The 23074-nt window shown below is 39.9% G+C and overlaps 1 protein-coding gene across 6 annotated transcripts in view; it reads left to right on the top strand.

The window, feature by feature from the left end:
• The window catches only part of FOCAD (focadhesin), a 134655-nt gene that overhangs the window by 80667 nt on the left and 30914 nt on the right, over positions 1-23074 (top strand). For all 6 annotated transcript variants that reach the window (XM_075021756.1, XM_075021755.1, XM_075021760.1 and 3 more), the window contains 7 exons: positions 6711-6803; positions 9015-9103; positions 10921-10962; positions 13491-13599; positions 14106-14222; positions 16075-16313; positions 17996-18085. In XM_075021756.1, the coding sequence (XP_074877857.1) occupies positions 6711-6803; positions 9015-9103; positions 10921-10962; positions 13491-13599; positions 14106-14222; positions 16075-16313; positions 17996-18085 (779 nt within the window). The remainder of the gene's footprint in view (positions 1-6710; positions 6804-9014; positions 9104-10920; positions 10963-13490; positions 13600-14105; positions 14223-16074; positions 16314-17995; positions 18086-23074) is intronic.

Genomic DNA, 23074 nt, shown 5'->3' on the forward strand with positions numbered 1-23074 from the left:
AAATTATTTATTTGTGTGTACTAGCATTGCTTGTAACATCCAGCAACACATCAAAAATTGACTTTTCTTATGCTAACAAGCTACCTTCATAGAAACACAACCTTAAAACATTTTCTTGACAAAGTGTGGGTTTTTTATTGAATGTCGTGAACTGGATGGAGTTAGTGAATACATACCAGTGACTGGAGACAGAAATATTATATTAAGTATCTCAGTATTTTACAAAGTCAATTGATTCAAGGTGTAGTAAAACTGAAAAGAAATCCAATTATGTTTGAAATATAAACCTAAACACAAAACATCTTCAGACAATCCTAACTGCACTGTTTTAGTGAAAATTTACAATAACTATAAAATTTTGATCAAAATATATCAGTATTTCTGTTCTCAGCTTACACTGCTTTAACAGACAAAAATGTTTTTTCTTGCCTTTTTTTCCCATGTACCTAGAGACAGTTGGGGTTAGGGTTGTCAGGAGAAAGATATCTGGGCCTTTGGCTAGAAAAGAAGTGAGTCCCTGGGCTCATCCATCAGAATTTCATCCCTTAGTGTTTGTTTAGTCCTCGGTGTTCTTCTGGCGAGCAGCGTTTAACAGTAAAAACAGGGAGCTTAAGCTATAAAGCTATGAAATAGCAGTATTGGTCTAAGAAAATTGAGTTAGTAGGACTTAGGCTCATCTTTTCCCTGCAGTGGCTATTGGAATTAACGTGTTTTTGCAAAGTCATTGCTTCAGAGTTCAACACAGCACATTAAGCAGGTTTTAGGGGTTTTAAATTACCAGAATGACACTGGTACTGCTTTGACTGCTTTTTCTTTTGTTTGTTTTTTGTGTTTTTAACTCTTATAGTGACTTTATAGGTAAAGGAAGAAGTGTTTCATTAAGAACAAGTTTCCTTTGAAGCATTGCAGTCAGCATAAAGCTCTGAGAAAACTGTGAGGTGGATGTAAACACCAAGAAATTACAGTTAATTGGGAGATAGCAAGCATCCATTTATTTTATCTCTAAAAATCCTGAGCAGTTGGCATTTCCTTAGTTAGGGATTAGCAGTCATCAGTATAATTGCCATACTGGGATAATAACTTTTCTATCTCTTCAGTGATTTGATCTATGCTCACATCTGTAGAATGTGAATCTACAGGTTGCATATCTGTCTGCATCTGCATATGCTTAGTTGCCATTATTATGCTTGATTTTTGAAAACTGGAACATGGGGAGGGGCTTGATGCAACCATCTTAATTTCTGTGAGATTCTTTATGTGTAAAAGTGTGATGCCTGAGATTCTGCTACCAAAAAAACCCAAGTTACATGAGGTTTGTATGCAGAGGAAAGAATTTCTTGCATGTTTAGAAGTCTATAAAGCATACAAATAACAAATACCTAGGTTTAGCTGCCATTCAAATTTAACAGTGACAACAACAGTAAAAAGGTAATTTGCTGTTAAACCTTAACAGGCCAGGCTTACTCTATCTCCTAGGTGCTATTCTAGCTGAGGGATTGGATGCAGCTGTAATACCTGTCAGCAGGATCAGATTAAGATGCAGAAGGGTTTTTTGATGTTATTTGGACTGGTATCTCATGGGAGGCAGAATATATGTTCAATAAATAGTGGTGCATTTGGAGTGCTGTATTGCTCTTTACTGATCACTGGTGACTTGAAAGAGGAAGATCATCTTTCCCCAGAAATTGGGATGTGCTGTTTGATTGATTATTAAACAGAGATTGTTAACTTCTGTTTGAGAGGACGTGTAAGTTAGTGTATTCACAGTGGTCAGAAGTCACATAGACCATGGGTTTTCTTTGTTTTCTCTGTGGCTGCCTGAATCATACTGTACAAGAAGTCCCTAAGGTTTATCACAGTCACCTGGGCTAGATTAGCTAATAATTACCTGTGATTGTTTTAGTTTTCAGAGTAATTTTCCCTAGGAGTTTATAGGAACAATCTCTTACCAGCTTCACTTACCTCTGTTGTGAAAATGAATGAGGATGAATAGTCACGTATGTTCACATCATGTACCATATGTTTTGATGGTTCTGTAAATGTATGTTTTGAGTCCAAGTTATTAGGCTTTCAGCTAGCTACCCATATTGTCTTTCTTTAATGGAGGTGAAGGGAACAGTTTATGCTACATGCAAAAAGCACAGAGGCAGCCTGCTGTACAGATGTGTACAGCTGTGGTAAATGTGGCTTTGACAGTCTGAACCGATGCAATGTTTTTCAAATAAAGGAGGATGGTCTTGCCTTTGCATGTTTCTCGATATTCAAGTGCTTGCTTTATGTTGGAAATAGCACAGTTGTTTTGCCCTAATAGTTAGTAATATTTACAGGCACAATGGCAAAGGTGGGTGCCATTGGTGAATTGTACAGTATTAAATACTGCTCTGCAAATAATAATCATGTTAGGCACCTGTATACTCGCAGATTAAGCGTTCCCTGCTTCTGTTTTAAGTGCATTCATTAGATGTGCTGTGGTGACATGCATCTTTAAGCACTAAAGTGGAAAGCTCCTTCTGTACATTTCTTTTCTGGTCTGATTTTGATGTAATCAAGAGATTCAAGGGCTTATTCAAACCTTGTATGTGAAGTACCTTAAGGTGATAATTGGATTTTCTGGGACAGAATTCGCTGTACTGTATTCTTCTGTGCCTAGGTATTTCAATGGATGTAGTTCAGACTATGAACTACTTTGTGCTGGTTTCCACTACTGAATTTACTTAATGTATCTCCTCCAGTGATGAAACAGTATTCAGGAAGTAAATTTTTTCACAGATTTTTGCTTTTCTCCTCCTCAGTCTAATGTGCCTTGGAGAAAGATGGGCAATTTTTTTCTCACAAAGGAATGCTGGGGGGAGGATTTGGAAGTGTATGCTTGCAAGTATGTTAAAAAGAGCAAGCCTCTAAGCAAAATTTGAGAAGAAAAGAGATGCTACTTCACAGTTTCATTCATATGGATGTGTAACACTAGCCTTATTTATGAAATCACTGATGCTGCAGTTTATATGTCCCATATGTGAGAAGGGCATTTAAATACATACCTAAACATCTCACTGACATATGGGTATTGTCTAAAACATGTTTTCACAGCCACGCATGTTAGAGATGAGCTGAATTTAGGGACCATGTGAGTTGGCAGGGCTATCAAAGTGGAAACCTGTTGTACCTAGTAAAAGAACTTACTACTCTACAGCAGACTTTAAGATGGGCCATAAATATTACTGATACCATAGTTTCTAGGTTCTTTAAACAGTATTATCTCAATTAGAAACCTAGGGAAGTGATAGAAACATGCCTAATTTCACTGTTCCCTAAATCTGTTTTCTGTGCCCCCTGCTGGGTATGTATCAGTCCAAAAGGAGTGAGCAATATACAAAGATCTATGGCAGCAGCAAAGGCACCAGGGCTGAAAGAAAGCTAATCCAGATCTTACCATGGTGATTGATTTTTATTGGGAGTGCACTGGAGAGGGGAAGTGAGCTTCTGTTTTCACTTGAAATTACTTTCCAGTCTTGCAGAAGCGTGCAAAACTTGTGCCATGTCTATTTGGAAGTGTTGAAGTACAGGAGTAGTATCTCCTGTGGTTTGCCAGCATTCCCTGTCTTGGGTTTTGGCCAGCGCAGTCTACACTTGTGTGTCTTTTCAGGGAGACATGTCCTTCTTAAGCATTGATCAATAGGCTCAGATTACTAGCTCCTAGCTTATGCTGTTTCTTACTGTCTCAGATGTCAGGCTGCAGCTCTTCCTTGAAAATTACTTGGCAGCCTGGTCTGGCTGTGCTGCCTCCCAAGGACTTCCCAGGACCAGTATGGCAGTGTTTCACAACCACTCATCATTGGTTCAGAAGTCCCTTCAGAGCCTCCTTCCCCATGCCTCCCACCCGCCCAATATCTTACACATAAAGTGCACACTCAAAAGAATCTGAACTTCACTTACTGTCAGCTTTGTCTATGCTTGCTCGTATGAGTTAACCAATGCTTAATGTAGTTGTTGTTATCATTGTGTATCCAGTGATAGAGGAGAAGTAAAGACTGCTGGTATCCTGTACTGAAAGAGCAGGTATCAGCACTGGTTATGTGATAATCTTCAGCACTATATCCAATAATTTTCAGTCGTAGATGAATTTTACTCGAGTGTTCTTTGTTATGTGAAGATGTTCAATTCCCTCTTGTCTTCCTTTCATTCATTCCACATATCTGCAAAATGTTTACTGCCATGAAGTAAGTTAATTAATCAAAAGCTGCTCAGCAGTTCTGCTGGTGATCAAGCACATGTGCAAATTTTAGATAAGATGTGCAAGGTACTAATAATATGTTCCTGATTAGACCATGTTGTCTAGTTGCTTTAAATGCAACAGTACACCTAAAGCTTTATATTTCCTGTGTGAGCACCTGAAGTGTTTTGAAGGCATGCTTTTGCTCTGGTGCACAGGTGTGGATTACACGGTGAAATTCATAGATCTCCATGAGACCAGGCAAATCTAAATGCACAAGTCTAAATAGTTTCAGAGTAGGGGCAAAGGTGAAGACTGGAGTCGCTGCAGATGCCTTGGGAACCTAAGGCAAACAATTCTGACTGGAGCCTTGACTGCTCATCAACTTGTCGGAGGAATTGATAAGCAGAGATGAGAGGGGTGTGTCAATAAAATTTTGGCTAAAAAGGAAGGACTAATGTTACTGCGTCATTTAAAGATGAGATTTCTTTTTTTCTGTGAGGTGTATTTGTATGGGCTGTGGGGTGGAGTAGGTCATCTCTTTTGATTGGTTGACTTTTAGATTGTATTTATTTGTATAGAGTGTTAGTACTTAAAACTGTTTTAAGTTCACCACTGACAGTGGGTGTGAAGCTTTAGCACAGTCCTTTGTTTTATGTTATAAAATCCATGTAAAGAAAGAATATTGACTGCATTACGTAGATCATGAGGGACATAGAGAAGATGAAGCAGGAAGACTTAGGAAGATAATTCAAGGGAAGTTCAGTTGTTTGTCTTGGTTAACCATTCTGTACAGAGGAGGCCAGTGGAGCACATGATGGAGAAAGGAGGGGTTTGCATACCTTGAGGCATGCAGTGTTTTAGATGTTAACGGTGACTAGTCTTCATAATAAAATAAAATAGGAGGAATAAAAAGGAAGAATAATAACGTTAAGCCTGGCAAGATTAGTTACTCTAGGTGGGCTTTGCACAATTTTTAATCCCAGTTCACAGGGTTTTTCCATTACTCAGGGAGTCTGGCATGTTCTTTTAATTTAGAAAGTATAGGCCTTAAACAGCGGATACTGAGATATATCCCGTCTCACCTCAACCTGACATGTTTGCCCTTCCTTTATTAAAAACTGATTACCCTGGAAACTGCTGAGATTAAATAACTTATTTCCAATGGAGTCCAAATGGCTATGATGACATTTTTTCATCTTTTTGGTAGAGGCAGACAGTAGAAAAAATTGGACGGTAGCAAGAAAAATCAATTCTGTATGCCCACCATGGAATATAATGAGATATAACAATACACACCCATCATTTTAATTACAGAGCTTATGTTGTTTGTGGGTCTGAAAACACAGCATTTAAAAGAAGACACCTGAACTCCTATCTTACCTTAGTTAAATGTTGCTGCAGTTAAGCCAGTCACGGAGAGAGGGAAATAGAGACTCCTCTAATTACTCGTGATACACATTTTTTGTCAATTAATGTATTTTGATTTATAAATTGCATAACATGCAAATTGCATGGAGAGAGGTACCTACATCATGCAGGACTGATGTCTGGAAGAACTTTCTTGGTGGCCTTGAATTTGTGACCCTTTCTGTTTAACTTGTCCCTGTAACTATGTTGTTAAGCTACCAAGGGCTAGAAAATGGCTTGTTACTTACTGAGATCACTTGACTTCATTTTTGTTTTTCAACATGTTCTGAAAAAGTCTTTGAGTCAGTTTGCTATGGTGCTTGCTGAACAGAACAAACTTGGGCTTATGAGGAAAGTCTGTCCACATACATCAGATGGTGTAGTTGACTGTTTGAGTTATTATTCTGTTGTGAAGTTGAGGCTGTCATACCTGTGTGAGATTTGGAGGCAGGCAGGGAGAGCTGTTGCATATTTCTTTAAACTATCTTTGAGGCAGTGTGGTTTTTCTCCTGTTAGTTCTATACTGGTGCTTCCTAGAAAGAAACTTTGTGATTAGTTTGGTTTTTTTTAACAATTCCTTTACTTAAAGGAAGTTTGAACTATGTACTTGAACATAGATATATATGCCCCAGTCATGGATACTAACTCCTTTTGAACAATCTCCCTTGCATTTAGGTAGTCATCTACTTGTTTTTATTTTAAATGTCTGTTTAAAACTTTTAGAAGCACCTAAGATTTACAAAAACTATGACAAACATAAACTGCACTAACATCTTTGTTATATACATATTTTTATCTGCCAGTGCTACTAACTCTTGTGCTTATTGCCACATATAGTTCCACTGCTTTCTCTGGGATCAGTTATCTGTTGAGCTACCTGAAGCAACCAGTTTTGTCTGGCCTGGGTAACTTGGTGTGGGTAAAACCAGAAAGAAGAACAACATACATTATCATTTTAGTTCCCTATAGCCATGTGTAATGTCCTACAGCCATGAGCAAAATGATTGCTTGCAAATCGCATGTCGGAGAACATATGTTCTGCATATATTAGACTTAATGTAACTGTTTCTACCCTTTCTGGTGGGTTGCACAGGTTAACATTCAACCTTCTGAATGGCACCGCTCCATACTGCTGCCACAGTCCTGGTTAGGATTTATGAGTCGAACCTACAGAGCAGTCCTGCAGGTAATTTCGAGGTACATAATATTGTGCACATTAATGCTCATTCAAGTGGTATAAGTTTTATTTCTACCAGCAAGAGCATCCATGCAACTTACAATAATATAAAAAAACAGCTTGAGGTGTTTAATAACAAAATTTATGAAAAGAAAATAAAAATGAGTCTTCAGTTAATGGAGCACAATCTGGGATACCCATTGTAAAGTGTAACTTCTGCTTACAGTTCAGGTTCTTGCAGTCTTGTTCCTGCATCAAGTTGCAGAATGTGTCTATTCTTAGAATTTTTAGAATGTGGAATTTTAGCGAGAGCTCTAACCTATCATTTTGGGTAGGAATTTTGTAATAATAGTATCATGAGGTCAACAGAAGCTATCAAGGAATGATTCATTAAATAGAACTTCTATTAACCAGCCTACATTGCTGTCACACTGTGAGGGACTCGTCTTTTGATTTTTCCACCCCATCTAATGATTAGGAAACATCTTAAAACCTCTCTTTCGTTAGGTTAGCTGACCTGTTATCTAGGGCAATGTAGTGTCATTTGGTTGTTCAACAGGAATGATCTAAAAAACTTCTAACAAATAGCTGCCTTCTAGAAGGCTCTCTTTGTGCTACTAGAAGGGCTTATTTGTTTGTATTTCCAGGCCACATCAGCTGGTTTCAGCATGAGCAGCTCAGGTTGCTGAGTGAATTCTAGAAGCTTTGGCTGTTCCTTGTTTTGCTGTGCAGCAAAACATATGCGTCTCTAACATTTTCAAAGCAAATTTTATCTTGGCCATCAGCAAAACACCAGATTCTAAGCTGAGCAAGCCCCATTACAAAGCAGGCAGCAGCTATTCAAATTGTAATTTTAGGCCATAACTACAGAGGGGGCCATCATTGCGTGCATTTAATTACTTTCCTATGTTGCTTCCCATCTGAGGCAAGATTTCATGAGAAGCTTGGTATTTACGAGACTTGTTTCTGAAAACCTCTCTATGATTTCATGCCATTTTACAGGGCAATAGAGCCTATTTTTGTTGCTTCTGAAGTCCCTCAGTGGAGACCTAGTATCTTTACTTACTCCTCATGCTTCTATAGTACATTTCATCTGCAATGGCCAAAAGAGACTACAGTATGAATAGTCTGGATACTACATAGTTCAGTATTTCTGAACAACTAGTAATCATTTCTACAGTTTGGAGGCAGACATTAATAGGGTCCAGTTCACCAAAACACTTGCATGAGGACTTTTTTCCCTTTGGACACCTGGACGGCCTCTTGTCTTTCATTACATCTACTCACATGCTTAAGCACTTCTGGCAATTTGTGCATTCAGCATGTTTTTGAGACTGAAATCACCTTCTTCATGATGATCCTATAGGTCTTGATTTAGTACAGAACTTAAACCAATGTTTATGTGTTTGGGCAAATTGCAATAGGTTTTTGCATAGTTTTTATGCAGCCTTCTCTTTAGTCAGTGTATTGTATATGATCCTTTAATCTCTGTGGAGAGTCACCTTTTGAGTGACATCTGGATTTACAGGACTGACTCTGGTATTCTCAGGTTTTTATGCACACCCAAAATACAAGCGTTCAGTACCTGAAAGACACAGCTTATGTGCCTATATTTTTCACTTAAGGCTTAATAACCTACCAAGGAACAGTAACTGACAACCTAAACAAGTTGAGATGTAGTTGTCTCTCGGTTGGAGACTGAATATTAAAGCAAAGCTGCTTAATATATTTAGATAATAATTGTTAGAGGCCATATCATCTCCTTCACAGTACAGAAAGAACTGTTATAGGAGGTCACAGGGAGGTTGGGGTCATAGAAAGGAAAAAATAAGGAGTTCTGCTTTAAGTAGCGAATCAAGAAAGTGATGTTTTGCTGTTAGAATCCATTTTAGCTAGCAGGTTTCTAAATCTCATTCCCTGCTTCTTGTACCCCTTCTCAGGGGAGCTTGTGTCTTTGCATGGTCTAGGAGAGATGTCTCAGTATCTGTGGCCGTTTGTGCCATCTGCAGCTTGTTTTTCTCTCACAGAATAAAAAATTACGAATTCTTTTACTTAATATATTGTGTATTACAGTGGGAACCCATATGAAAAGCAGTCAAGTTCACATATGAAGTAGCCCTCAAGTGAAAGGCTACATCCATTACCTAAGTGTTCTCTGAAGAAATCTTATGATGATTGGTCATGTGAGATCCACTTCTGACTTATTCTGTAATTCTGCAGGGGAGGCAGGCAGAGCTGGAGATGCAGTTAAAACATGGAAAAGAGGATCCTGAAGAGGTGCAGTACAAACAATTTACAGCCTGGCTGTGGTAAGAAACTGCCCATCTGCTCCTCATCGCTTGTAATGGCAAGTGAGGGGGCAGAGGAGGGCAAGACTTCAAAGCCTTTAGTTTTGCAAGTTTAAAGACTGTATGAGCACTACTGAAAAAAAACCCGCATACCAGATACAGTGACCAAGTGGAGGGGAGCCGGAAGAAAGAGACTACTGGGTAACTGTCTGTAAGGATTCCCATATGCAGGGGTTCACAGGTACCTTCCCCTCTACAGTGTCTGACATTTTGTAGGGTGAGCAACTGGAAGGAACGGAAAACTGTATTTGTTTTGTGTCATGTTAAAGCAGAAGGATTATACAAAGAGTAAAACTTTACTTGTAGAGACTAAGTGAGCTGTCTCACTGAAAACGGCTTGATAAAACAAATGTAAGAGATGGTATGATGTATGTCATAGTGAACTGAGACACACCTTGGTTCATGAAGGATGTTGTTTACGATGAAACACCTGATGCACACCCTGATCCATATCGTCAACTACTTCTGTTTCAGTCAGCTGAGGAGTGTCTTACTCTGCCAGGATTTAGCACTGTATGTGCATGGCCAGGGGTACAAGGTGGGAAGTGGGAGGCTTCACGGAGAGGAGGAACTATGTATCCATGGACAGTATAAATATCTGTTTCCGTGCTTGTTCATAAGTGCATTGGGAACAAAGTATGTACAAGCAAAACCAAAATGCCCTTTGCCCATTTCAGTCAAAAAGGTGTTACTAAGTCCCACTCAACATGAATACCAGATTTGTGTCTGTTGTTTTATTCCAGCTAAGTCTAAATTCAAGGGTTTCATAGTAAGATCCAGAATGATACAGTATTGTAGAAGAATCTCTTCTACAACTGTAGTAGCAGCACAATTTTCTGTTGTTGCTCTGCCCGATCCCTTTCTTGATAGGGTACAAGGAAAAAACATTTTCCAGGTGAGAAGAATGCCTGTAGCAATGCTACTTTTGTAGATTTCTCCTGAACTGATTTCTGCTCTGTATTTCCTAAATAGTGTTAATGTAAGCTGTGTCAAAAATGAATAGAATTCCCTTAAACAGTAGAGAAATCAAAGCAGTAAGTGAACTGGGAGCCCGGTATTAGCTTTCATGTCTTTTCCTGTTCCCCCTTAATTGCTTGGTGCCTACTTTTTCTGTAGGATGACAGTCATGGCCAGGATGGTCTTGGATGTTGTAGTGTACAGGATCTCTTTCCTCACCCAAATAATAATAATTATAATAAATTCACTGCATCTCTGGTTCTGTCTTGATATGAATGCAAAACTAAACAAATGCAGACAAGCAGCATATTATAAATCAGCCACAGTAATGTGTAAGAAATTGTAACTACTCCTATGGCTTTCATTTAAATGGATTCTGGTTACTATACTGTCTAATAGCATAACTGCCCACAGTGGTTCCTGGATTATAGAAAATGTTGAATAAATTGTTATGGTTGTCCATTGCAAAACACTCTCATTTATTATGCTAAGATATAGAACAGTGATCTGGAAACTTACATGTTAACAGCTCAAGGAACAGATTTATGGCTATTGCATGAACCTGCATTTTACAAAAAGTGGTATGAAGTCAAATAAGAGCCCTTTATAAAACATTGGTAGCGCACATGAGCATGAAGAAATGTTGGGTGGTATGTAAGCACTTCTACAGTTTTAATGCTTGTGATTAATTTGCACTAAATTTTCTGATAGCTAGATGAGATAATTTTTAACCTAGAATGGACATGTGTAAGGCATAAGGGGAAATTAGCTGAGTTCATGCTATAGTATAATGAACATGGTGTAAATTCTTTCTGTTGCAGGGTCAGAGATATGTTGACTGATGTCATCAAAGGTGCTTCCAAGTAAGAACTGCTAATTTATTACAGATGAGAATGAGTTCTCTTTTGTGGCAGAAGATAGATAGTATTTTCTGCAACTGATTATCTGCCAGTTTCATGATTTCACATGAATGCTGTCCAGGAAAGGAACTCTGCCCCACTTTGTGCTTTGAGATTTTTATCACTGACTGTGTCTATTAGAAAGGCTGATGCCTAATGTTTTGAGTAAAGCCTGGATATGCTATATGCACTATTAATCTGTTCTTTTTTTAACTAGCAGACTGTTTGCCTCAAGTAACTTCATTTATCCAGAAGCTTGCTGGTCTTTAGTGGAGTATGGGCTCATCAGAACTGTCCCACTTCCTGTTACGGTGTCTTTCTTGTGCCCAGATGCCCCCAAAGGCAGGAAATTACATGTTTTCAGATTGTGACAGGCTTGTTCATTTGCTATTAGAATTAGCACATGGCTTTTAGGCAGCAGTAAGTATCTTAACCTTCCTTCATACGCTGCTAAATTGGTTTGACTTCTTCCTTTTGCTCTCCACTGGCCGCTAGCTTACTATTATGCTTTGCCTTTGGTTAACATGAAATTGGCTGCTTGCTTAAGGTTAAGCAAAAGCGTCAGAAAGAGTGAATCCTCATAAGAACAAGTACTTAGAAAATCTTAAATCATGGAGATATCATTAGTGAAAGAATTACAGTGAAATCTCACAGACTGTTTCAACATTGGTATTCTTGTAAATGTGTAGAAGAATAGTTTGAAATACTTTCACGAGTTAAGTTCTGGTGATTTTAATTAAGACTTTCCATAAAGATTTGGACTTCTTCCTTTTTTAACTTACCATTGTTCAGATATTTAAGATATTCCCAGCTGTTCTATTTCCTTCCATGGTGGTCCATCTTGAAGGAGTCAGTTAAACAGGGATGAAATTGGAAGATCTGTTTGATATTTTAGCTACTCAGTAAATACCTGTGTTAAGGTAAGGTAGTAGAAAGAGATAAATAAAGGAGGAACAAAATAACAAACTTTAAATATATCATGTTCTGTGTCTCAGGATTAAAGTTATGATTTTTGCTGTAGAAGTTCATTAGCAAAACTAGTTGAAGCAGAAGCATTGCCTAATTTGGGAGGGAGTGGTGAATTTTCTTTGTTAACAGCAGAAGGATTTCCTGTGCATCTCTAGAATTTCTTGTGTTTACCAACTTTCTTGTAAGCAAATACTGGGGGTTTTCCCCATATTTTCAATAAAGAGTAAGCCACTGTTCTTTTTCCTCCTTGGCTTTGTTAGGATGATGATTTTTACCTTCATTAAACTGAAAGCATCCAGCTTTCATGAGTGTGTAGATTTAGAAGTTTCTCTCTGTTTGAGGTACATCATGAAACGTAACCTTTTAGAAGCTGATGATCAACAATAACAAAGGTTCTATACATAGATTAGGAAATTATTTAAGGCAAGAGATTTGGGAAGATTTCAAAGAACTTAACAAAGCACCTGGTTGTAATTATTTGTAGGTGTCTCTTACCTGGAAGGAAATAATTTCAGTGCTCCAAACAGAAGAAGTCAGTGTCATTCCACTAAGACCTGTGTGTCTTATTTTAAAAAGCAAACCAGAAATCCAGAAAATATTTTTATTGTGAAAATGAGAGCTTTGGATCTGGAACAAATGCCTGAATTTGTAGTGTAGGTATGTTTTTACAGGAACATTTGAGGAAGTTTTTAGAAATGGAAGACTGATGCAAAAAGTGTAGTACACTGTGTACTGGTCTAGTGTTAAGACTGTAAGTGGTCTAGCACAGTTGAATTGTTCAGCTGCTATTGTAAAACAGCTAAGAGAGTTCCAGCAGAATTATGTTGCAATACATTTTCTGAGAATGACTGATACAACAACATCTCTCTTTTCATGAAACTGAACAGAGTTATTTTCTTTCTCTTATTTGTAGGTAGCAGATTTTTTATCTTGAGTTCCTTGAAAGTGAAGGTTTGCACTGTGGTAGAAGTTAGTATGCTTTGAAACCTGTCATTTTCCATGGTGTTAATGCTTTCATAGCATAGGGGAGTAATTCAAAACTTGTTTTTAAGCTGAGATTTCAGTGATGGCTGCTCTGCTAAATCTCCAGGCTGTTGCAGTGAAGTGGCACCTGCCTGCCTAGCATTCTCTGTTTTAAGAGCTTTTTCTGTTGTCCTGTGTAGAGACGGTACTAGGTAAGAACAAATGTTGCATTTCTGTGAGCGCTACTTGCTCTGCAGGGTGGCAGTCCTCATTATAGTGGAAGTAAGCTTCATATTTATACAACTTTATGTGTGCTAGGCTTTATATAAAAGACAAACAAGAAAAAAGACTGAAACGCTTCTTTCCGCTATTGTTTCTCTAATTCCTGAAGATAAAATGTGATAGAATTTTGCTGAGCTAGAAGACAGCCCAATAAAATTGCTAGGTGCAAAGGCCTTCCCTCCTGGACCACCTGTAGCATAACTTTCCCACATTGAGATACGTGTTTTGTTGCCTGTGTCTCTATTATGCTTCTTAACTGTTTACCTTTTTCTGTCCAGAGACAGCCCAGTGGTGAAAGGAAACTCTATTTTTGCCTTAACTGGTCTTGCCGTTGCTGTAGCCAAATACGAAAGCAGCCTTTCCTCAGACACTGAAGTGATGCCTGAGGTGAGTCAATCTGCAAAAGAGATTCTCTACTCTTGGTGGAATATAATGAAGCAATATGACCAGATGTTTGGGGGGCTGGTAAAGTGATGTGAAGTACTTTACATTTTGAAGTTTAAATTTCACCCTGCTCAGTGAGTGCCATCTGGTTGCTGCTGTGTGATCTATACAAAAGCAGTTAAAGTGTGTAGGTGCCTTTTCACAAGAAACATAATGACTAACACATTTATTTGTTGGTTTTGACAAATGAGATAGAGGTCTGGTGGACACTGAAACCCAGCCAACCTCTCTTCTCATCATTTTTGCTTTTACTGAATAGTACCTGATCAAAAGTAGTGTCTGGAGGGTCAGCACTGGCAAGTAAAGTCATACTACTTACCGTACATAAGAATGACAAAATAATCTCATTCCTGATGGATCATAGCTGGAACATCAGCCACTGACCTTCTGTTCAGGTAGGACCTGATTTAAGAAAAAATAGCAGTGAGTGTTTGGTTTGATTTTTGCAGACTGAACCTGATTTTCTTCCCACAAAACACTGGATTTCTATGGTCACAGAGACCCTTTTTAGTATTGTGAATAGCCGGTATCACCCTAAAGGTCAAGTCTTCACATGGTTCTACCAGGTACGTATTGTGGTATTAAAGGCAAGAGAATATATCTGAATTTCATACCTGGAGTTCTTAGCGTGGAGTTTCCTAGTTCTGTTTGCCCTTTAGTAGTTGTAATACAAGAGAATCAAAACTTTTCTTGCTTTTGTTCTTTTTCTTTCATCATGTTTTCTGTTTATATTTGGGTTTGCCTTGAGTGTTTGTCTTTATTACCAAAATGATAGTAAACAGCACATGAGGATACATGAATGAAGGAAATTCTGAAAACAAAAAAAAACCTTCAAAACGTAGAATATTCAGTGTATATGTACAAAACAAAACCTTGTAACACGAACAGACTCTTCTCAGACCACACTGTCAAACTCTTGAGTGATTCTGACACCATTCCTTAGGGTTCTGAAATACCTGCTTTCCCAAAATCGAGTAGTTATGGAGCCAATGATTCTTATTTTACTGTACCTTTGAATCCCTGAGGGCCAGTGGAAGTTGTATCATATGTGCTTGCAGTGTGATAACCAGCCTGAAATTCTCAAGCCATATAAGTATTAGGCAGTTCTTAAGTAGGACCTGGAGACAGACTGAAAGCTCAGTATAGACCTTAAGGGGTAGGCATTGCTAACCCTTGTCCAACCTGGTCATTTTGACCCCAGGTAGTTGTTTTTTGTGTCATGGGTGCAGAAGGGAACTTGGATCCTACAAGGCCAAATACCAGCCTGCTAATGTATCGTAATATTTTCTAACAGGAAATTCATTAACTGCATTCATGAACTGCATTTAGTCCAGTAGTGAGACATTAGCATCAAAAAGCTGAAAATTACTGATGGACCAGAGTCAGCTCTGGCATGTGACCTCTGTCATCACTGATAGGGGACATAGATCACCAAATCAAATATAGTGTTAAATAAACCCTAGACTGGTTGGACATAAGGAGATTCAACTACTTGGTTGGCACTAGCAGTTCTTGCCGAATTGTTCTGTGACTCCTGCCCTTAAAAATAATGCTGTTTAAAAAAGGTGGTTTTGAGGTGGAACAATGTGACAAAGTTTCCTTTCTAAAATCCACTCTGTTTAAAAAAAAAGAATAAATTTAAAAATCTTATGTTTGTAAAATTCCAAGGCACACAGTAGAAATCACTGTCTTGCAGAGTGCCTTGCATCCTGATGGGATTTTTTTTCCTTTTCTTTTCAGAGTTGCATGTGGAAGTTGATAAATATACATTATTACTTACAGTCAGTCCATTGCTTTATAAGTAGAGGTAGCTGTATGGGTTTTACCTTTCAAAAAGGAAAGGAATTAAAAACCTTTGTAAGGGATCTTTCTTTTTTAAAAAGAATCTCTACTGGTTATCTTGCAAGATCTCATGATATTTTGTTATCTTAGGTGTGATGCTTTTAAGATAGTGCTTTTTCCAACTCACTAAATTCTTGGTGTGTTATAATTACAGAAGTACATTAACATCATGGCTGGTTTCTCTTTGCCCTTCTGATCACGCTGCTGGGTATTTTAATGAGGAAGGTGAAAACTAAAAGAGACCAATGTATTTATATGCAGACTAGCTGTTAAATTCTAGTTGCATCCTGTCTTATCCTTTGTTTACGGTTTCATACTTAACAATCTTATTTACACTTAGAAATTATATGCTGAATTACCGTAGTTTTAAGCCACTTGCAAGGTAAGGCAAATGGAAAAGTTACCATAGGCAATTACATGATATATTGTTTATTGCCAGACTGCAATACTTCGGTGCTGCTTTTTGCTGTATAGGTATTGTAAATTCCTAAAGTATTGAGTGTTATTATCTAGAAAGGAATTTTATTTCCCTCCCCCAAGAGGAAAGGAAAAAGTTTCTTGTTTATGTTTTTCTAGAAGTCCTATTCTGGTGAAAATACTGCTGGTATTATAGCTCGTTCCTGTGCAGCCACTGCTTTGTCTCTCCTGGTGCCAGTTTTCATTGTGTCATGCAAGGAGAAGATTGAGGAGGTCCTGAATATGCTGACTGACAGGTTACCTGGGAAACCAAATGCTGATGAGTCTCAAGCTGTTCAAATCCACATGGGCCTTGGTTTGGGGATGTTTATCTCACGTTTGTATGAAGAAAAAGTCAGGTAAGGATTACCATATGTAATGTGGGGGTGCAAATAACTTCCTTCTTTTTCCTGCATGTGGCCTTAACTTTTGAGGAATTGAAGTATTTACAAGTCATAGGCAAATGATTCTTGAGGGGCTTTGCAACATTTCTTGAAAGATGTGTTTTATTATCAGTCTTCACCACCCACTTCCCCAGTGCTATCCTGGATATTTTGCCATTCTGTCAGGATGAATGATTAATTTTTGTAATATCCTAAGGTACGTGTGCAAAGCAGTCAGCTAGAAGAGCCACACATATGCTTTTAAAGGGGACTAGCTGCCCTAGGAGACTTAATTGTAAAATATTTCACGGTTTTCGTTGGTTCTTTTCTAAGTGGTGCTCTGGACACTGGATAGCATCCACTTACATCGTATTACACATATGGGGATGGAGGTACAACAGAAGTAGCATAACGGGCTGTCTTTAAGGCATGCTGTTACAGCTGTTTTCACAGCAAAGAGATGTTCTGAAGTTGGCAGAAAATGCCTCCTTTACATAAGGGTTGGGCTCTGTTGCAAATTTCCGATGATTCCAGAGAAATTAAGAAGTAGGTTTGGCTTTATACTCCTCCAGCTTCTTGACTGGTAGGGATTCTGTCTGCCAGTATACCCATAATAAATGTTTAATTGATGCACAAGCACAGGTATCAAACAGATTTGGCTGTCAGTTGTTAATTTGCTCAGGGAAGCTAATGTTTCTGCTGCACCTGCCTTTGTTAAAACACTGTGCAGTATTGCTGTGTTCTAATCTTCATGTTTTGGTGTCTTGGTGCCTTGTTGCCTCTGACTGAGCCACATAATTTGGGGATGGACTGTCTCTGGATGATTAGTGAGTGGTGACAACTGAGCTACACACAAGCTTTAGAAGGTTCTTAAAGAAAAGGACATTAGATCAGCTTGGTATTTCGGAGTATGTGAATCTTTGTTTTAGGTCTTTGGCTTTTGTTTGTTTGGTGAGGGCTGTTGAAATCAATAAATTTATCTAAAAATTTCTTATAGATTATATCAGTTTTTACTCTTTCACTGCCCTGCATAATTTCAAAGCTTAATTTCACACATTATTCCGAGCATTGACTTGCAACAACAGCAAAACTTGTAGGAATATAGCTAATATCAAATCATAGAGTTAGTTTGCATTAAAGATGTCCTGTTCATTAAGAAAACTGTGTACATGTTATGTAAGGGCGGAGCATCTATGACATCTTTGGAGTGAGACGTAAATGCTTCTTTTGTTATCAATAAGTTAGGCAAAGAGATGGAGAGAGAGATTTAGGGGGCTAGTATCTTAAAATGTCATGAGTTTTCAGCTTATAAATAGTTACAGGTCTAGCTGAGATCATATTCTATCATTATCCTCCTCCTACCGTCAGGCATGTTCTACAAATCCTGGGTGCTGTGTTTCTTTCTGGGTGTTGTAGCAATAATGGTTGCCAGTTCAGGTCTGAATATGTTTTTATTATGTGTATATGAATATGTTTATATGAATGTGGTGCAAATGACCAGTTATTGTTTAGAGACTAGTATGAGAACCTGTTACAGCAAGAAAAGAACTCTATTTACTGGCATGTTCAGTCTTAGCAGGAGGTTTAATATCCTATATGATTTGAAGAGCAGAGCTGTGTTTTGGACTTTTGTTTGTTTGGTTGGTTTTTTTTTGTAGTGATGTACCTGGTCAACAGATGAACTTAGTTCTAATGAAGTCCCTGGATGCACTGGAAGACTGCTGCTTTGACACCAGCCTGGAGTACAAGTGAGTTTCTTCATTACTCATAATATTTTGTTGTATTTTGAGCTCCACTTTTTTAATTCATGCTTTTATTCCTTAATTTGAAACAGAAGAGTATAAGGATAGGATAAGGAGACAACCTGTTCTAGCTGATTCCATAGAATCACCAACTCTTGCAGGCTGTCAAGGACCTTCAGAGGTCCACATCCCTCCCCAAACCAGACTCAGCCATGGACTTGGACTACATTGTCCAAGGCTTTACAGTCAGGGTTTGAAACCCCCAAGACTGGAGACAGCACAACATCTCTGGGCCTTGGCTACACTTTTGGGCTGTCCTTACCTCCATGTGAACGTCTGATGTTTCAGCTTGTGCCCGCTGCCTCTCAGCCTCTTACCATGCAAGAGCCCGGCTACATCTCCTCAGTCCTTTTCTGTCAGTGTGAGAGATGCCGTTGGATGCCCCCAAAGCCATCCCTTCTCACAGATGAACCAGCTGTGGTCCCACAGCCTCTGCTCTCAGGGCAAGGGCTCCAGCCTTGCTGCCGCAGTAGCCTCCAATGAACTTGTTCCAGTTTTGTTGGTGTCTCCTGCATTCACAGCAGTATTCCAGGTGTGTTGGTGAGCACAGAGTAGAGGGGTGATCTTTCCCCTGCTCTCGTGGCTGTGTCCTGCTCATGTTGCCGGTGCACTGCTGGCCCTCATTGCTGCCTTGGTGCATGTCTGGCCTTGGCTCAGCTTTGTGCCCACCAGTGCCCAAGGCTGTCCCCAGGAGCTGATCCCTAGCCCTCTGGTCCCTGTCTGTTGCCAGGTGCAGGACTGTGAGTTGGTGCTTGCTGAATTTCAGGATGTTCTTGCTAGTTTATTCCTTTGTGTATCACCTCTTCTAAGTGAATGTGTCCATAAATAAATGTATATATGTAATCCTTTATATATGAACATATATATGTAATCCTTTATATATGAACATATATAAGTGTATGCATATATGAATATATCTAACACACACACACACAGTTTTTTCCATACAGACCCTAGTGCAAGGTGAAAAGTAACAATGACCACTACTTCTAATCCCTGCCAACCCACAAGTAAAAACCTTGGGCATGTAGAGAGAACCACACAGTCTTGCTCACAGGCAGTGGGAAGATGGTAGCAATTCTAGGAGCAGGTTGTTCATCTTACCTGCACATGTTCATTAATGAAAGATGTTTTTGAAGGTCCTTCCTTCGTGCTCTTGGGTGGTTGCCAAGGTGTTCAATGAAGTCTAGCTGCTTCTGCGGTGGAGCTTGTTACTGGACTGTGGATGCATGTACAATACAGTGTGAGCTCTGGGATCAGCTGCCTCACACGGCTTATTTATCTGGGAGAGCCAGACCATTAATTTTAACAGCTGTGGATGGCATCTTGAATACTGAGTAAAGCAAATATATTTCATTTAACGAACTGAGGTTATGCCTCAGGTGTGCCAAAGAGAGGAGTAACCCACCAGCAGGGCAAGAAATTATTGAAAGGTATTGCGCAATTACTAGCATTGGCAAACCTGGAATAATTGAACAATAAACCACATGTGTCAGTTGCCATTAAATGACTGACATAACACAGTTAGTATGTGTCTTCAACAGTAGTCATTTCCCTTTTAAATTGGGGAAGGAACTGCAGTATCTTGAGTCCCTCAGTGTGGGTGCATAGGGTTTTATTTGATTTTAAACATTATTCTGACAAGCTCTTCCATGTTCAAAGGAAACAGAGCAGTAATTTCTGTTTGCCTTTGCCCTCCCCTTCTCCAGTGGACCTTCTGAAAAGCTGTGAGGGGTCACAGTTGCACAACATCGGGCTGTGAACCTGTATAGCTTCGTCAGGATTTGGGTTGCCTCTTGAGTGGCACAGGGTGAGACACATGGTGCACAGGGAGCTGTATCAGCTGCATGGCTTTGTTACACCTGTCACTGCTTATTTGTGTAACCTATTAGCTGGAGATAAATCCCTCATAGAAAAACCAAACTAGACTTTAGTGGCAGTGAGAGGTTGCCAGAAGAATATGAAAAAATGGCAAGTGCGAGAGGGAAGATTGAAGGGTGGGTAGTTAGTTATGCTGGGCGTAATGGCTACGTTTTTTAAAGGTTAATGGTAAGTTTGTGTCTATTGTGAGCATTCTTTGTGAGCAAAGAAGTAATGTAAAGCTGTAAATATTGCAGACTTGTCCATGTTTGGCATTTGTCCACTTTTAAACTGCTATTCCAAAGCAAGGGCCTTTCCAGCCTTTTCATCCAGTATGAGTGCACCCTCAGCGAGTTTGCCAATGACACCAAGCTGTGTGGTGTGGTCGACACACTGGAGGGAAGGGATGCCATCCAGAGGGACCTTGACAGGCTTGAGAGGTGGGCCTGTGCGAACCTCATGAAGTTCAACAAGGCCAAGTGTAAGGTCTTGCACATGGATTGGGGCAATCCCAAGCGATGAGTGGATTGAGAACAGCCCTGAGGAGAAGGACTTGTGGGTATTAGTGGATGAAAAACTGAGTATGAGCCAGTAAGGCGTGTTAGCAGACCAGAAAGCCAATTGCATTCTGGGCTGCATCAAAATAAGTGTGGCAGCAGGTCGAGGGAGGCGATTGTCCCCCTCTACTCTGTTCTTGTGAGACCCCACCGGGAGTACGACGTCCAGCTCTGGGGCCTCCCAACATAAGAAGGACATGGGCCTGCTTGAGTGGGTTCAGAGCAGGGCCACAAAGATGATCAGGGGTCTGGAGCACCTCCCCTATGAGGACAGGCTGAGACAGTTGGGGTTGTTCAGCCTGGAGAAGAGAAGGCTCCGGGGAGACCTTATAGTGGCCTTCCAGTACCTAAAGGGGGTCTACAGGGAAGATGGGGAGGGATTCTTTCATCACGGAGTGTGATGATAGGATGAGGGGTAATGGAGGTGGTGAGGCACTGGCACAGGTTGCCCAGAGAGGCTGTGGATGCCCCATCCCTGGAGGTGTTCAAGGCCAGGCTGGATGGGGCTTTGAGCAACCTGGTCTGGTGGAAAGTATGCCTGCCCATAGCAGGGGATTTGGAACTAGATGATCTTTAAAGTCCCTTCCAACCCAAACCATTCTGTGATTCCATGATAGGCATGGCCAGCTGTGGGACATAAGTGTTACACTGATCTTTTCACTAGTGTTTCACGCACGCTAAACTGGCGATTCTCTTTTTCCTTCAAAATAGGCTGCCGGTTTTTTGAGGGTAGGTGTATTATGCTGTAGAGATGAGGGAGGAGGGAGTTTTCTTTTTTTCCCGGATGCCAGCAGTAGCCATGCCGCCTCCTGCGGCTGCCGTGAGGTCCTGTGTGGCCGGGAGGGCTCCCGGTACCGGCCTGTCGCCCTGCGGGCGCGGAAGCTCCGCGGGCCGCCGCCTCCGGGCCTCCGCTGTCCGGCCTCATGCTGCCCCCTAGCGGAGCGCAGGGTCCCGTCCCGTCCGTCCCCCGCCCCGCACCCTGCGCCCGGCTGTAAGCTTGTGCGGTCTGCATGCCTCCTGGTTGTTTTAGGAGATGTGCCTCTCTGCTCAGTAACACGCTTCTCCAGGGTGTTAAGTGAGACCTCTCGCACACTGAAGGATGTTCTCAGGAAAGAGGTTTTTGCAGAATTTTTGTTTTGGTTTGGTTTTCTGCCTTGCGTGTCTAGATAAGAAAGTGGTTTGTCAATGTGTAGGCCGTGCAAACTGGAGCTCACGCAACCCCGCTTCACTGCCCGTGTCAGCCTTGATAGGAATGTTGCTTTTATATATAATCATCTTCATTTAGTTAGGAGAATTCTCTTTTTAAAAAGGGGGGTGGGGGAAATGGGTAAGAGGAGTGAAGAAAACAGAGTTGTTTTCAATAAGCAGCAGCAGTCTTTCCCTGAGTCAGTGCTTTAGCTTGGTGAGAGTCCACTTATGCTGCATTAGAATCTCTGTGTCTGTGTAAGTTGCATAAAATACTCTAAACTTAAAAGTTTCCTCTCAGAAGAGGTCTCCGTGAGAATAATGCTTGTAAATCTGTTGTAGCCACACAAGAAAAAAAGCAAAAGTGAATATAATCTCATAATCTTTTAAAGCGGGAAAACATTTCAGATGGTTAGGCATGTTAATATGATGCTTGTGCACTTTTCAACTGAAACAGAGTTTCATAGATTGCAGAGCCTTAGGAGATTTGCAGTTACTTCTGATTTTAAATGGAATGCACTCAGACATTATCAAGACATCTGTGAGTGGGCCTTAAATCTGCCCTTATGTTAGACAAAAACTGGAATACGTATGTTTTTAAAATATACTGATACACCACTTTTCAGTATACACGTGTATGGAAAATGTGTGTGACAGGTGATTTAGACAGTTCTTTGTGCTACTAGGTTTTGTCAGACTTACTGATTACAGAAGCTATATAACAGCTCATTTTTCCTCCCAAGCCTAACTTACGTAGAGCACAGGTTCAGCAAGCATGTACATTCATGGTCGTTAGCTTTTCTAGTTATTCATGTAGATTACATTCAATAGATTTTTGTCAGCTCAACCTCAGTGTACTAATTAAAAATAATAAGTAAATAATTAAAAAAAAACAAAATCAAAGGCAGGTTCCAGTTGTAACAGTACAGCATATGGGTAACAAACGTAGCAGTACATATGGTCCATGTATTGGAAGGTTTTGCTTCCCCTCCTCACAACCCTGCCTTCCAGCAAACAAAAGAAAACATGTTGAAGATTGGGTTAACTCTGAGCTTTTGAAAGGTTCGCATGTAAAAAGTTTTTGAGAATGCCTAGGAGCAGTAGAGTTTTTCTGACTTGCCTTGTTACATGTCCCATATTGAGGATGAATGCTACAAGACCTTTGCAAATACGGCTTTTTGTATAAAGTTATTGCATGGCAGACTACCTTGCTTCTGTAAGAATAAATACTGGAGAAATATTAAACAAATATAAACACTGATACACGTTGAGTAAAGATGTGGTAAAGAGCAAATTGTTATGAATCTTGAAATACACAATAGCCTTCCTTTAA

The sequence above is a fragment of the Buteo buteo genome, chromosome Z (genome assembly GCF_964188355.1).
Source record: "Buteo buteo chromosome Z, bButBut1.hap1.1, whole genome shotgun sequence".
Taxonomy (NCBI): domain Eukaryota; kingdom Metazoa; phylum Chordata; class Aves; order Accipitriformes; family Accipitridae; genus Buteo; species Buteo buteo.